The 17,640-nt window shown below is 38.3% G+C and overlaps 1 protein-coding gene across 2 annotated transcripts in view; it reads left to right on the top strand.

Moving 5' to 3' along the window:
- LOC124776357 (golgin-45) overlaps window positions 1-16,862 on the top strand; it is a 48,509-nt gene extending 31,647 nt beyond the window's left edge. For both annotated transcript variants that reach the window (XM_047251308.1, XM_047251309.1), the window contains exons 4-6: window positions 7,161-7,289; window positions 12,628-12,844; window positions 15,919-16,862. In XM_047251308.1, coding sequence (XP_047107264.1) covers window positions 7,161-7,289; window positions 12,628-12,844; window positions 15,919-16,083 — 511 coding nt within the window. In that variant the 3' untranslated portion in view covers window positions 16,084-16,862. The remainder of the gene's footprint in view (window positions 1-7,160; window positions 7,290-12,627; window positions 12,845-15,918) is intronic.
- The last annotated feature ends 778 nt before the right edge of the window (window positions 16,863-17,640 follow it).

The following is a 17,640-nucleotide window of genomic DNA, read 5'->3' as shown; positions in this document are numbered from 1 at the left end:
ATGCCTGACAACTGAGCCTGACTGGCTCATGTGTCGCATCTGGCAACTCCACTTTGTTGATGACCCCTCAAAGATGACTCTAATATTCTGAAGGTGTCCTATTACCTATATGCTCCTCCATGAGCACTTCCCACATGTGTTGACTCAGCGGTTTGCTCAGTCTGCTCATTGAGAAGTTTTTTGATGTTGTATATGGTCATTCTGTTGGAGGTTGGAGTATCACCTCCTTTCCTATTGCTGCTGCTCTGGCATCACGCACATTTACTGCCATTGTGAACTTCGTGTGTCTGTAAATGATCTCATTCTAGGTGAAAATTCGTTTGATGATCACGAACAAGAGTTATGGTTTTTCTGATATAAACTGTAGTGTCCATACTTTCAATTGTTACCTGTTTTTCATTGTACTACTGTTGTCTTCTGATGTGTGCATGCTTGTCATTGGAGTAGTTTGTCTCCCTAACTCAAGTTGCTTCTTGGGGACTTCTTGGAGGCTTGTTAATTGTATCTTCTTGATCTTCCAAAAGCCTCTGGACTCGCTAATCTTGATCGCCTATGCACACTACTTCTTGTTTACCATTAGTTTTCAGGATCACCACTTCAGACTATGCAGCTCTTGTATTAACTTAACTACAGATAAAACTTCAGGTTATCAAACTCTAATAAAGTTGCAAAGACAAGTGAAGTCAAGCATAAGAAATGGAACACTCTCCATCAAGAAAACAAAGAATAAACATATTATGGCTTGACATTTGCCGTTAAGTAACCACCAATGTCCACTGTATGCTTCCACTACGTTGCTGGTGGCCCTTAAAAAGGGAGACAACAAAAAAAGGAAGGATTTAATCCTAATATCAAAAAGGTATACTTCTAATGATAGAAACAAAAAGTGAGAAAACAAACTCAGGGGATTACTACAAAATATTTGGTAGATAACTACAAACATATGACCCTCTGACATTAATGTTACAGGATAATAATAATAATAATAATAATAATAATAATAATAATAATAAAAGAAATTTTACCAGACAATAGATAACACACACATTAAAATAGACAATCCACCAAACATAGTAGACATGGAACACTGCTGGAGCAACATATGGTCAAACCCGGTACAACATAACAGACATGCATGGTGGATACAAGCAGAAACAGACACATACAAGATAATACCACAAATGCCTGAAGTGATAATTTTGCAACATGAAGTCACCCGAGCAATTAATTCTACGCACAATTGGAAAGCCCCTGGAAATGATAAAATAGCAAATTTCTGGCTAAAGAAGTTCACCTCGACACATTCACATCTAACTAAATTATTTAACAATTACATTGCAGACCCATACACATTCCCTGATACACTTACACATGGAATAACTTATCTGAAACCTAAAGATCCAGCAGACACAGGAAACCCAGCTAAATATCGCTCCATAACATGCCTACCAACAATATACAAAATATTAACTTCAGTCATTACACAGAAATTAATGACACATACAACACAGAACAAAATTATAAATGAAGAACAAAAAGGCTGCTGCAAAGGAGCACGAGGATGTAAAGAGCAACTGATAATAGATACAGAGGTGACATATCAAGCTAAAACTAAAACAAAGGTTGCTGCACTACGCATACATTGATTACCAAAAAGCTTTTGATAGTGTACCCCACTCATTGTTACTACAAATATTGGAAGTATACAAAGTAGATCCTAAATTGATACAGTTCCTAAACATAGTAATGAAAAACTGGAAAGCCACACTTAATATCCAAACAAATTCAAATAGTGTCACATCACAGCCAATACAGATTAAGCATGGAATATACCAAGGAGACTCATTAAGTCCTTTCTGGTTCAGCCTTGCTCTGAACCCACTATCCAACATGCTAAATAATACAAATTATGGATACAATATTACTGGAACATACCAACACAAAATTACACATTTGCTATACATGGATGATCTAAAACTACTGGCAGCAACAAATCAACAACTCAACCAATTACTAAAGATAACAGAAGTATTCAGCAATGATATAAATATGGCTTTTGGAACAGACAAGTGTAAGAAAAATAGCATAGTCAAGGGAAAACACACTAAACAAGAAGATTACATATTGGATAACCACAGCGACTGCATAGAAGCAATGGAAAAAACAGATGCCTATAAATATCTAGGATACAGACAAAAAATAGGAATAGATAATACAAATATTAAAGAAGAACTAAAAGAAAAATATAGACAAAGACTAACAAAAATACTGAAAACAGAATTGACAGCAAGAAACAAGACAAAAGCTATAAATACTTATGCTATACCAATATTGACCTACTCATTTGGAGTAGTAAAATGGAGTAACACAGACCTAGAAGCACTCAATATACTTACATGATCACAATGCCACAAATATAGAATACATCACATACATTCAGCAACAGAAAGATTCACATTAAGCAGAAAGGAAGGAGGAAGAGGATTTATCGACATAAAAAAACCTACATTATGGACAGGTAGACAATTTAATAAAATTCTTTATAGAACGAGCAGAAACTAGCAAAACACACAAAGCAATCACTCATATAAATACATCGGCTACACCGTTGCAATTTCATAACCAATTCTACAACCCTTTGGATCACTTAACATCAACAGATACGAAGAAAGCAAATTGGAAAAAGAAAACACTACATGGCAAGCACTCGTATCATCTAACACAGCCAGACATCGATCAAGACGCATCCAACACATGGCTAACAAAAGGCAATATATACAGTGAGATGGAAGGATTCATGATTGCAATACAGGATCAAACAATAAACACCAGATATTACAGCAAGCATATTATTAAAGATCCCAATACCACAACAGATAAATGCAGACTTTGCAAACAAATAGAAACAGTAGATCACATCACAAGCGGATGTACAATACTAGCAAATACAGAACACCCCAGAAGACATGACAATGTAGAAAAAATAATACATCAACAACTTGCCATACAACATAAACTAATAAAACAACACGTTCCCACATACAAGTATGCACCACAAAATGTACTGGAGAATGATGAATACAAATTATACTGGAACAGAACCATTATAACAGATAAAACACCACCACATAACAAACCTGACATCATACTCGCCAATAAAAAGTAGAAATTAACACAAATAATCGAAATATCCATACCCAATACAACAAATATACAGAAGAAAACAGGAGAAAAAATTGAAAAATACATCCAACTGGCTGAGGAAGTCAAAGACATGTGGCATCAGGATAAAGTTGACATTATACCAATTATACTATCAACTACAGGGGTCATACCACACAATATCCACCAGTACATCAACGCAATACAGCTACATCCAAACTTATATATACAACTACAGAAACCTGTAATTATTGATACATGTTCAATTACCTGAAAGTTCCTAAATGCAATGTAACATATACCGTACAGTTAAAAGGAAGTCACGCTTGATTAAGGTCCACGTCACTTTCCATTTTTAACCAGACATAACGTCTGAGGGGGGGGAATAATAATAGTATTGTGACCCATAGCAGTGGAAGAAAATAAAGAAATATCAGCAGAAATATTTAACAAATTACTAAATTGTGAAATTCCCTCAGAACTGCTTCAAATAAACACAGATACACCTGCAGGTAATATAAACACACCCAAAATCCATGAAGTTTACGAAGCTTTGAAAGAGCTCAACACAAGGGGAGAAAATCAGACGAGATAATCATTTTGAAATTAGTAGAAGACAAAAACAGCATGTCATAACCTTGGTATACATCAAAAAAGCTTAAGATTGTGTCCACAAATCTTCAGCGATATAGATATTGATGAATTTCAGACTCCATCCCAAATTAATGAAAATGATAAAATTGACTCTAAGAAACATCAAATCTGAAGTAAAGTTCAGAGAGAAGTATCTGAGTCATTTTCAAGTTAAATGGGGTTAAGCCAAGGAGATTGTTTATTGCTATTACTCTTCCACTGTGGTGTGGAGTACATGATGCGGGAATGGTACAAGGAAAGTCCTTAAAACATGAGAAATGGAATCAAAAAAGATTAAATAAACTTAAATTGCTTGGGATTCACAAAAGGCTTAGTATTATTACCTAATAACATTCAAGAAGCCAGAAAGCAAATAATAAGCCTACAAAATATAGCACAGAAAGTAGAACTGTAGATATCATTCGAAAAGACTGAAATAATGCTAGCAGATGACACTAGTAATCAACCACATAACAGAAAAGTAAAAGTAGTGAAACAGTTTAAATATGTAGGAGAAGTTATAACATACAAGTTGAATGAGAAACTAGCACGGCAAGAAAGAACTAATAAAATGATGAAACACCTAAAATTAACAGTGTGTACATACAATAAAAATGTTTATCTATCAAGACTGAATTAAAACATTACAAGATGATGGCCCAACCAGAGGTGACACATGGAAGTGAAGGTATTTTCATGGTAACTTAGAGAGTTATAGTAAATTATAGAGAAGCTTTGGAACATGAAGCAACAAGTAGGATTGATAAAGGAAATCTGGGAGGATATAAAAAAGGTAGGATTAACCCTGGACAATTTGCAAAACAGAATAAAATATATAAAGAAACTGAAAAATATAAGAATAAGATTTAAACCAAAAATAGGCAGATGAAGGAAAAAGGGTATTTAAATATGAGGAACAACAAAAAAGATCGCAAGGTGTGCAAAGGTACTGCACAACTCGGAAAGAAAACTTATTGAAGATGACTAGGAAATGATTGGCTGAAGTGGTCCAATGAAGCTGTAAAAGCAGCAGCAGCAGGAGGAGGAGGAGGAGGAGGAGGAGAAGAGGCATAGAAATCTGGAAGTTAACATATTTTACATTTTTTCATGCACTCATCGTGCCCTGTATGACAATATGCTGGCGCAACTGCTCACTAAAGCAACAAATACTCATTACATAAAATAAAGTAATTAGAATTGTATGTGGACTTCAGAAATGTACATTTTGCAGGCATCTGTTTTAACAGTTGGAAATATTAACCACAACCTCACAGTACATTTATTTGCTCATGACATTTGTCGCTAATAATTCGTTGCAGTGTGAGAGTAATACAATGCCAGGAGGATAACTGAACTACACTTCCCACTAATGACTCTAATTACGGCAAAGAAAGGAGTGGTGTACTTGGTTTATTACTTGGAAATATTATTTAAGAACTTCAAGACAGCAGAAATGTTTTAAAATGTAGGTTAAAGGTGTTTCTTCTTAACTACTACTTCTGTACCATTGAGGAAATGTTGAATAAAAATAATATCTCCCTTATAAACTTGTAAATGTCCAAACTTGTAAATGGTCAGCATGTTGCCATATATTGATGTTTGTATCTGTATTATTTATGTATGTGTGTGCAACTATATACAAATTGTCTCTGCAATTTTGTGTCCAACACATTTTACATTTATTGTGAATATGGTCTACCGAACATGAAACTAAGTACAAAGGCATTTTCAAACAGTAAAAGTACTAGATTTTTATATATTTTTAGAAAAAGTGTGTTTGAAAAAAATTGTGAGGATATTGTTGATACACTTGTGGACTATTTTTCCCCATAATCTCCATCCTGTTCTGTGTATGTTGTGAGCCTTGGCACCTGCTCATCCATTAAAAATTTAATTCCACTCATGTGCCTTCAGGGAGGTGAAAAAATGATCTGAGTTCAAGAGTGCCTTAGTGACTACAACTGTGTGAGGACAGGCATTGTTGTGGAGCAAGCACACTCCTCTCGTCAGTACTCCCCTCCTATTGTTTTGAATGTTCCTTTTGAATTTTTTTTATGGTCTCTTATTATTGTTGCACATCAATGGTCTCCCTCTGAGGCAGAAATTCAACCAAAATAATCTGTTTTCGGTCCCAAAACAGTGAACCCGTAATTTTTTGCTCGAAATTGTGGTTTTGAATTTTTTGACAAATGGGGAATTGGTGTGAAGCCACTGTGACAACTGTCTTTTTGTCTCAGGCCTGTAATGAGGCACCTACTTTTCATCTCCAGTCATAATAGAGCTCAGTAAATCTTCACCATCCAATTCAAGTTGCACAAGAAACTCACAGGCATTACCGACCTGATTTTTCTTGTACTGCTCTGACAGCTGTTTTGGGACTCATCGTGGACACCGTTTTAGGTATCTCAGCATTACTGTGAGTGTCTCATATAAGAAATTTCTGGAGACTTATGGAAACATCTCAGAAATTCCATCCACTATCATTCAGCAGCCTCCATGAACAGTTTCCTCAATTTCTTTGCACCAACTCGTCAGTCAGAAGGGAAGATCTTCCACTCCTCTGTTCGTTATGAACATTTGTTTGCCTTCACTAAACTCCCCATATCACTTAAACACACTCATTCTGTTTGTAACACCTTTAACATAAACCACACTGATTTGCGAAAAAATTAAAATAGGTGTTATTCCTTCCCTGAGTAAGAAGTGGGGCACAACACATGGCGGAATTTCTTGCTGGAATCTTTCAACAACCAGACATTACAATGTGAGCTTACAGACTACTGTATTCCTGTGATGTTTGCTCAAGTCAGGGGACCCTCTGCCACTCAGCACTACCAACCCTTAAAAAAAACACACGCATGCTCACATACAGCCTGTTATGATCAGAATACACTTTCTGAACATGCCTTGTAACTATCAAGCTGCTAAATTGGCATGCAGGAGTTATTTTTGTGGCAGTTCAACATGATATATAAGGAAGGCTAACCAAAACTTTTAATGTTTCACAGAGGCACTGCCAAAATCTATCCCAAATGTCAAGGTGGCGTGGAATGGTGGGGAGTGTGACTGCAAGCTACTCAAGTACATTGTCTAATTCAATATCTCATGAATGAAAGTTCATTGTTTAAAAATCTGTAATCAAAGTGACAAGTTACGAACATTAAGACATTTTTAATTTTCTCTGCCCAAAAATCTCTACTGTGGAGATTATTCTTGCTGTGTTTGGGATTGTGCAATGTAATATGAAGTGCAAGCTGTTTTGGAATGCATGGAGTACTTGTAGGTTCTAAGTCTATATTCATTAAGGAGTACTATCTCTGTGTTACTTTAAGAATGTGTTTTAACTTGGGTAATCTTTTTGAAAGTCTTATGGTAGAGGAACTGGCAAGATGGAAAGCAGCCTTGTGTCAAAAAGCAACAGAACTTCAGGAGGGCCTCAAACGAATGTTAGAAGAGAGACCAACAGTGAGGGATTCTCTTCTTAGAGCATACACGTAAGTTGTATGGTTATTTATTACCTCACTAATTTTTACGTTGTATTGATGTAATGATAACAGCTCGAAATACTCTTACTAGTAAATTAATGGTGGTGTTCATGAATGTGACAGATTATTCTGCAGGTTGTCAGCACAACTACATTATGCAGTTACCAACAGAGTGAGGGGTGCAGGTACACATCCTGTAAGTTCTTCACAGTTTACTTTGGGACAATGCTGGCATTTTATTCTACCACTAGGATGATCTGCAGAGATTTTGTACCCACATGACTTGTACCTCATCTGCCAGATGCCTGTAATTGGCCATCTTCTCGGCTACAACTGAGAATTTTTTGACTGTAGTGAACATGTTGGTGTAGTCTGTATTCCAAAGACTGATGCACCTCTCCATGCTACTCTATCCTGTGCAAGCCTCATCATGTCTGAATAACTACTGCAACTGACATCCTCTTGAATGTGCTTTCTGTGTTCATCTGTTGGTGTCCCTCCTTAATTTTGACCCCCCACACTTCCATCCAGTACTAAGATAGTGATCCCTCGATGTCTCTGAATGTGTCCTATGAACCAACTCCTTCTTTTAGTCGAGTTGTGCATCAAATTTATTTTCTGCTTAATTCTGTTCAGTACCTCCATATTAGTTATGCAATCGACCCATCTAATCTTCAGCTTTTTGCTGTAGCATCACACATCAAAAGCTTCTATTCTCTTTTTATCTGAACTGTTATTCGTAATGAACCTACACACTCTTAAATGCGGGCTGAGGGATTTTACCTGCACACCTTTCATTGGCAGTCAGCAGCTTTTTATCTCCAGATGTGCAACCCACTCATTTTCAAAGCCCATTATGTCATAGAGATTTTGGTTTTTCTGTCTGAGTGGCACCATATGTCATCAGCAAGTAGTTACTTTCCATGCCGCTTGCTGTAAAAAGCACACCCAGATATGAGAGTAAATGCCCCTTAAAACTGATAGTTATATTGTTTGAAAGTACTTTAAACTTGCTTCTTGCATTTATCCAATATGTTACTCTGCCCTTTTTTAATGCACTCTGAGATAAAAAACTTAACTCATCACAAATGAATTAGCTGAATGGGATGTAAATTGGTAGATGTGATGTACATATACTGACAAACAGATAACTTCAATTTCAGAAAAATTGGATGATTTATTCAGGAGAAAGAACTTCACAAGTTTAACAAGCCCACCTCTCTCCCATATGCAAGCAGTTATTCAGCTTGGCATTGATTGATTGCGTTGTTGGTGCCAAATTCTGTCCAATTGGCACATTAAATCATCAAAATCCTGAGATGGTTAGAGGGTCCTGCCCATAATGCTCCAAACATCCTCAATTGGGGAGAGATCTTGCGACCTTACTGCAAGCAAGCAGGCAAACAGTAGAAACTCTCGCCATGTGCAGGCGGGCAACGCTATTATGCTCAAGTGTAAGCCCAGGTTGGCTTGCTGTGAAAGGCAACAAAGTGGGGTATAGAATATCATTGATGTACCACTTTGCTGTAAGGATGCTGCGGGTGACAACCAAAGGGGTCCTGCTGTGAAGTACAATGGCAACCAAAACCATCACTCCTGTTTGTTGGACTGTATGGTGGACAACAGTCAGGTTGCTATCCCACCACAGTCTGGGGCATCTCCAGACATGTCTTCACTGGTCATCGGGGCTCAGTTCAAATCGGGGCTCGTAACTGAAGACAATTCTGGTCCAGTCAATAATATTCTATGCTGAAGAAGAGGTGCCCCAGATTGTCACTCACCATACCGCCTGACAACTAGGACTCTGGGCTGCTGTTTTTTTTCATAGCAGGACCCCTTTGCTTATCATCTGCAACAATCTTATAGCACAGCAGTTTGTCAGCAATATTCTATGCCCGTTTTGTTGCCCTTCATGGCAAGCCATCCTGGGCTTACATTTCAGCAAGATAATGCCCACAAATACATGGTGAGAGTGTCTACTGCTTGTCTTCGTGTTTGCCAAACCCTACCTTGGCCAGCAAAGTTGCTGGATCTCTCCCCAGTTGAGAACGTTTGGAGTAATAAGAATTATTAATATATTAAGTTTCCATTGATGTATGGTAATAGCTGCTTCAGGATTTGTGTGACTTCCTTTACATATTCTGTAGTTTTTTCTGCTGGTTATTATGGGTATGATTTGCAAATATGCATCGCTGTAATGTTCATCATTAACTTGCAGTTCTCTTGTCCAAAATGTAAAACAAAGGCATGTTTGCAGTGAGAACTGCAACTTTTCTACCACTACATGTAATATGTATATAAAACACATACGTGCCTTTTATGAAAAGGTAAGTTGCTACTCACCATATAGTGGAGGTGCAGAGACACAGATAGGCACAACAAAAGACTCTCACAGTTAGACTTTTGGCCAAAAAGGCCTTTGTCAAAAATAGATCTCTCTCCCCCCCCCCCCCCCCCCCCCCCCACACACACACACAACACACACAAAAGCAACTTACACACACATAACTGCAGTCTCTGGCAGCTGAAGCTACACTGCGAGCAGCAGCGTGCATGGTGGGAGTGGCAGGTGGGAGGAGGAGGCTGGGGTGGGGAGGGAGAGGGGGAGGGATTGTAGAGGTGGGGTTGGGGACGGTGAAGTGCTGCTGGGTAGTGTGCAGGGATGAGGTGAAGAGAGGGTAGGGCAGCTAGATGCAGTTTGGGTGTTTAGACAGAGAGCGGGCAAACTTACATCCGCAGACAGAACTGCAGACCGCCATTTAAAATCTGATCCTGGCCTTATAATTCTACCCGTGGACAAAGAATCCACCACTGTTGTTTTGAATGAACTGCAAGGATTACGTGGCAGAACAACACCAGTTGTGAGATACATCCACCTTCAAACCTTGCCACAGTTACCCCATTCCAGACATCCAGCAGGATCTCCAGTCACTCCTGAAATCCTTAGACCCATCCCAGAACCTCCCCCAGAGTCCATCTCTCTGCTCACTCCTACCATTCCCCACACTCCTACCCTCTACATGCTTCCTAAAGTCCATAAACCCAATGACACAGGACACCCCATTGTGGCGTGTTACTGTACCCTCACTGAGAGAATCTCTGCTCTTGTGGACCAATACCTTCAACCTATTACCCAGAACCTATTCTTCTATATAAAATATATCAACTATTTTCTCCACTGACTCTCCACAGTTCCTGTCGCTTTACCGCACGGTACCCTGCTCATCACTATTGATTTCACCTCCAATTACACTAACATCCATAATGCCCATGGCATTAGCGGTATTGAACACTACCTTTCCCCGTGTCCGACTGATTCCAAACCAACAGCCTTCTTCCTAGCTGCCATGACCAACTATATCCTTACACACAATTACTTCTCCTTTGAAAGCATTACCTACAAACATATCTGGTGCAGAGCTATGGGCACCCACATGGCTAATCCTATGCCAAGCTATTCATGGGCCATCTAGAGGAATCCTTCCTAAACACCCAGAATCCTAAACCCCTTATCTGGTTCAGATTTATTGATGACATCCTTGCAATTTAGATTGAGTGTGAGGACACTCTACCCACATTCCTCCAGAATCTGAACAACTTCTTCCCCATTTGCTTCACATGGTTCTACTCAGCCCAACAAGCCACCTTCCTAGATGTCGACCTCCACCTCAAAGATGGCTACATCAGTACTTCTGTCCATATCAAACCTACTAACCAACAGCGATACCTCTACTTCGACAGCTGCAGTCCATTCCATACCAAGAAGTCCCTTCCATATGGTCTAGCCACCCATGGTCGTCGCATCTGCAGTGATGAACGGTCTCTTTCGAAATATACCAAGGGTTTCACTGAAGCCTTCACAAATCGTAATAATCCTCTCAACCTCGTACAAAAATATTTCTCCCATGCTTTATGTTTATAGTCTCTCACCACTTCCTAAACTCTCGCCGTCCAGCCACAGAGGAGCATTCCCATCGTAACTCAGTACCACCCAGGTCTGGAGCAGCTGAATTACGTTCTCCGCCAGGGTTTTGACTACCTCTTGTCATGCCCTGAAATGAGAAATGTCCCGTCCACTATCCTTCCCACCCCCCACCTCCCTTCCCACAGAGGTAGTCTACCATCCACTGAACCTACATAATATCCTTGTCCATTCCTACAAGACACCTGCTCCCAACCCCTTACCTCATGGCTCATATCCCAGTAATAGACCTAGAGGCAAGGCCTGTCCCATACATCCTCCCACCACCATCTACTCCAGTCCGGTCACAAACATCACCTATCTAATAAAAGGCAGGGCTACCTGTGAAACCAGTCACGTGATCTACAAACTAAGCTGCAACCCATGTGTTGCATTCTATGTGGGTATGACAACCAAAAAGCTGTCTGTCCGCGTGAATGGCCACTGAAAAACTGTAGCCAAGAGTGGACCACCCAGTTGCTGAGCAGGCTGCCCAGCACGACAACCTTCATGTCAATGACTTGCTTCACAGCCTGTTCCATATGGATCCTTCCCACCAACACCAGCTTTTCTAAATTGCACAGGTGAGAACTCTCCATGCATTATGTCCTGTGTTCCTGTAACCCTCCTTGCCTCAACCTTCATTAGCCATTGTTCTCATCCATCCAGCCCCTTACTTGTTTCCATTCCAGTGCTACACTGTGTAGCACTGGAATGGGAACAGGCTAATAGGCTAATGAAGGTTTTTACTTCTCTCCTTTCCCGCTACCCCCCCCCCCCCCCATCCCCCCACCTCTCCCCTACTCTCCATCTAACCTACCGACTGCACCTAGCTGCCCTACCCTCTCTCCACTTCATCCTTGCATGCTCCGCAGCAGCACTTCATTGTCCCCCCACTCCTACCCTATTAACCCTCCCCGTCCCTGTCCCAGGCTTGTCTTTACCCTCACCCAGTTGCCGCCCCCATCATGCACTGCTGCTGTTGCTCGCAGTGTAGCTTCAGCTGCTGGAGACTGCAGTCATGTGCGTGGCAATTGTGTGTGCGTGTGTTTTCTATTTTTGACAAAGGCCTTGTTGGCTGAAAGTTTAATTGTGAGAGTCTTTTGTTGTGCCTATTTGTGACTCAGCATCTCTGCTATATGGTGAGTAGCAGCTTTCCTTTTCATAATATTGTTACATTCCATCCTGGATTTTCCGTTGGTTGAAATATGTTTGTTTGTCAGTTATTGAATGGTCTACATTATGTCACTAGTGTGTTGCCAAAGTTTGTCCTAGACAGATAAATTTTGGGGCATAAAAATTAAGATTAAAACATGTACACATAGAACTTCCACTCTCTCTGTACGTGTGACTTTCTACAGATTCTCATTGTTTCTATTTTTGTAGAAGATTAGCTGTACTTCGGAAAAACTTTGACCATCCTGCCAACCGCACTGAATATCTATCTTCGTCAAATATTCTGGACTTATCTGTCGCAGTTGACAGACTCAGTGAAGTGCTTCTTCAACAGTTTTTGGGCAGTTGTCCAGATCAGAGGAAAATTTATGAACCAGACTTCACAGGGTTGGAGACTCGCACTCAAGCTGAACGCAGTGCTGAAAATGTAAGAATAATTTTGTTTCTATTTATATCTGCAATCCTTTGTTTTTGTGTTTTGGAGAGGAATTTTATCAACTAATTTCTCATATTATCCTTAGAGTTTACATCTTGGCTGAAATTATAATGTTGTACAAAACGCTTATTTTTACTACAAGCACTGCTTGTACTACGATCAGATCACCACATGCAAAATTAGTCAACTCTTTTTTTCTCTTCTTAAAAGTAAAATTCAGTGGTCAGTCCTTCCTCATCTAGCTGGGCAGTTTAAATTTTGTCTGAAAGGTCAATGAAAGAACATTATGTTGAACGAAATTTATTGTAGCATGCATTAACCATGCAGAAATATTGATTTGAATTCAGCCAAGATGCATGTTTTGAATGTTCACATTATGAGCCCTTAATTATTTTTGAGCAACAGGTATTGAGAAATTAGTCATCTTAAAGATAAAAGAGAATGCTTTTTGTATTTTTAAAAGACTAGAAAATGGATTGCTCTGTAGATGACTACTATCACCTTTGAGATAACACTGCTAACTACACCATGGACTTACTTTAACTGAAACACAAACATTTCCACTGCCTATGATAGGTAGATTTCCCGGGGAATGCTTTTTGATAGGTAGATTTCTAGGGGAATGAATTTAATCTGTTTCACACTTAGGTAACTCATTTATTTTTGAAACAAGATGGACCATCACTCTTTGCTTTTCACTTATTTTTCTGAGTAGGGAGAATCCAGGGTCATTTTGTAAATGATCTACAGACAGTGTCGCTATCCATCAGCCAGTGATAAATGTACTCCATAATTTACAAATGAAGTTGATAACTGAAAGGACTATTAAATAATAATGGAAAATTTTGATTTGCTTCTCAAAATGTCAAAAAATCTCAGATTTATGACCAAATATCAAACTTCTAGCTCATGTTACATAATTTACAAATGATGTGTTAGGTTATCACATTTGTCGTCTTGATACTGGTGTATCTAGACACTCCAAATATCACCACTCCTGTAAGATTGACATAATATAACATCTACATCCATCAATCTTCTTCATTTCTTGTAGCGTGACTTTATCATAACCTGTCCCTGTCAAAGGCTTATATCATCCTAAGCACAAGACTAAAAATATATTTTACTGTCAGTAAAAGAAAAATTATTCAGAATCCTAGCAGCAGACAGAGGTACAAACAAAAATCAAATACAGTCTTGTTCATAAGTATAAGTTCATTCATTTGATAAAAGATTGATAAGCATTAAAGGAAACAATGTTACTTAGGAATTAACTTTCAAAGTTAATGAGAACTGCTAGACAATTGGCTGCTGGACAGTTTGACTGTTATATGTGCAATGAAACTCTAGGGAGACCCTGATTTTTTTATCATAGATAGTTTGAAGTTTAAAAGTGGCAGATGTGCAGTAAACGAGCTAAAATTAAGAGAAGGTAAAATTGAAAAATAAGCTTGGATAAGACAAGAATTTTCCTAGTTTTGCAAGTGTTCCACACCCCATTTGGCAGTTAAAAGTACTCCTTTTTCCAAAAGCTGGTGCTAGTCCCCCCCCCCCCTGCTGTCTTCTGCAACTTGATGAGAATTTTTTCTACCTTTATTTTACTATTGTTTGTTTTGATAGTTGTTGTAGGTAGCAGACCTACAGCCACTAGATTCATAGATTACTGGAGTCAAAAATCATTTCAACACACTATATTTCTTAGAGTTTATGAATAACTTGTGGATAGAAAATTAAGTCTCAATTTACTGTTGACAGGCAATCAAGAAACTGAAGGTTCCTAACAGGGTACTCAGTGGTGCCAGAATAAACTGTTCTTATAGTGAAGTGTTAGTCAAATGATAAGAATCATATTGTACTTTTAGATATATCAAGATGAATTTTAAATTATACTCCTAGATCTACAACATTGAAGCCCAAGCCACAGTACTATGCCTGGTGTAGGGTGCTTTATAGCATTGCCAGTCATCCCTTTCCTGTTCCAGTAGCAATGGAACAAGGGAAAAATTATTCCCTGTTGTCTTGGTAAAGTCTCTATTCTGTTTTAGCTTGGTCTTTCAGTTTTTAATTGAGGTGTACATCAGAAGCTATAGAATTATTTCACAGTTTGTCACAAATGCTGATTCTTGAAACTTGTTCAACAGCATTTCACAAAACGAATTTCTTCCTTCCATGGCATTCTTCAAAGATAGCTTTCAAAGCTTGCAGAGAAATTCCATCTCTCTACATATCAGCCTGACCAACATAACAAATCAAGCTGAATGCCTCTGAATTGTTTTGATGTCTTACTTTAATCTTTTATCCTTCATAGTTGGGATCCCAAACACTTCAACAGTGCTCTAGGATGAGTCCTTCTGTATACGATCTCTTTTACAGGTGTGCTTAGCATTCCCAGAAATTCCCTGATAAACTGAAATTGGCCTTCTCTGTAACTGTGTCGCTTAGGTACTTGTTCAATTTCTGTCCCCTAATCTGAACTTGTGCTCAGTTTCAAATGACTTCGACATCAGTGTAATGTTAAACCCTTATTATTCCTTCCTACCTTCCTTCCCTCTCTTCATGTCACTTTTAACACTGTTGTTGTTGTGGTCTTCAGATCAAAGAATGGTTTGAAGTAGCTTTCCACACTAGCCTAAGCAAGCAGCTTCATCTATGAACAACTACTGCAACCTACACCCATATGAATCTGTTTGCTGTTTTCATGCTTAGGTCTAATTCGACAATCCACCCTACACACACACACACACACACACACACACACAAGATGCATTTCACAACACACCATTACAAATTTTATCTACAGGACAGATTCAAGGAGCATTCAGGGAATAGTATATTTGAACATAATTTTAATTGCTTATGTCTTGGCATGTGTGCAAATGTCAGTTACTGATATTACTATACTTCATCACTCCTTTCCGTTAGGCATATTTCTCTAATAATCATTTCTTTTTACTTGTTTGATGGTGTTCTAATACTTCACATTGCCTTTGTTTATTTGCTGTCATAATAGGTTATGGGCTGTTAGTTATAGTATAAAATACCAAAGAATCTTTTGTTTTTAATAGCTGTTGCTGAATCCAAACCCCCTCTTGCTGTCTGGACACCCAGATGCTGCTTGTAGTGCTGTCATGGGTGCTGCAGTTGCTGTGGGAGGACACTTGTTAATGGGCCCAAACACTGTTGTGCCTGGAAGTTGTTCTCACTGCAGTGGTGAGACTAAGTTTGTGTGACCTGCACCCATCTTGGTTAGCAGAGGCATGAATATAACATTGTGTCCATTCTTTTAGTATGAGACATATAAGAACTAGGAATTTCATGTAATGTCAGAGTTCAAAACCTGTTGTGTGTCCTGCCATATTTAGTTTTTCTTCCTTGTTAATATCTTGCAAAATAAAAAAGTGAAATGTATTTGTCATATGCTAACTGAGGAAAATAAGACATGCAAGTGAAAAAGTATATTATTCTCAGTGTTGCTGAAACAGAAATTGGATTTTGGTACATCAGAAAAATAGCACTTTTAGCATAACATTACGTTGACTGGCTTTGCTCTTCAACCAAAAACAGGAGTATGTTAAAAGATGGAAAAAGTCACAAGGTAACACAGACAGAAACACAAACAACTTGTGACATCTGAATTGTTTTGGAGCAAAGGGAATCTTTTTCGAGACTTTACAGGAAGAAGGAGAAGCTGTACAAAATTGGTAGTTGGTGGTGATTTAATGATAAAAGGTATATAAATTATGTAGAATATCACATTGAGGACCAGAGAGAGAGAAATAATTTTTTAGTATTTTTGTCTATCATGTACAGTGTATAAAAGTATATTCATTAGGAATGCTGTAAACTGCTTTGCATATAGGCACAACAAAAGACTGTCAAACAAAGCTTTTGGCCTGGTGAGTAGCAACTATCCTTTTCATAATATTGTCTTTGTATGATATTGTAATATTTATGGAAATTCCAAGATATGGATGATAAAAATGAATAAAAGCAATACTGTTTAAGGAAATACCTTATGCTCAGTAAATGTTTACTATAAACATTACATGAAATTTCCAAACATCTACTGCAACAAAATCAAAATACAAAAAGAATTTAGATCAGTGGTGATGAATTGATGAGTGACTTAGAGTTCAGATGATCTTTCGAAGAAAAATAGGTCACTGGCAGCATCTTTCATGAAGCAAGAAGAGCAAAAGGTAGGTAAAATATATTTCAGGGAAGTTACTGAAAAGTAAGAGGCATTAGCTAGAAAAGTAGATGACAGCAGCAACTTCAGGTGGGGGCCATGTGACACACATTTGTATACCAGTTAGTTTCCAGTTAAAGCTGCTGCAAACACAGGTATACAATAATAGCAAATAGTGATATATATAAAAAAGTAAAGCTCTTTAAGGATTCAATAAAAACATTTAAAGGTATTTATGTGTTAAAAGTGTAGCATGAATATGGGCTCTTTAACGGGAAAAACGTTTTTCACATGTAATTAATTGAAACGGCAGTTAGGGTATTTTGAATGGAAAGATCTTACAAGAGGAAATCAGTGTTTTTCGGGGTAGAAACAACAACGAAGATGTGTACCAAAAAATGGAAGTGCACATGAAAGCTAGACAGATTGTAACAAGTGGTTGAGGGAGGTGGGATTCAAGTGAAGTTACTTTTTATGGTCCATGACCTAAGAGTGGAGCATCAGTTTTCTCTTTTCCATTAATATATATTTTTTTCAATAGATTATTGTTTCCATTGTAATAGTGTTACTTCAGTTTGGGTTTTAATATCTTTACATT

Source organism: Schistocerca piceifrons, chromosome 2 (genome assembly GCF_021461385.2).
Source record: "Schistocerca piceifrons isolate TAMUIC-IGC-003096 chromosome 2, iqSchPice1.1, whole genome shotgun sequence".
Taxonomy (NCBI): Eukaryota; Metazoa; Arthropoda; class Insecta; order Orthoptera; family Acrididae; genus Schistocerca; species Schistocerca piceifrons.
This window is presented reverse-complemented; position numbering and strand designations above follow the sequence as displayed.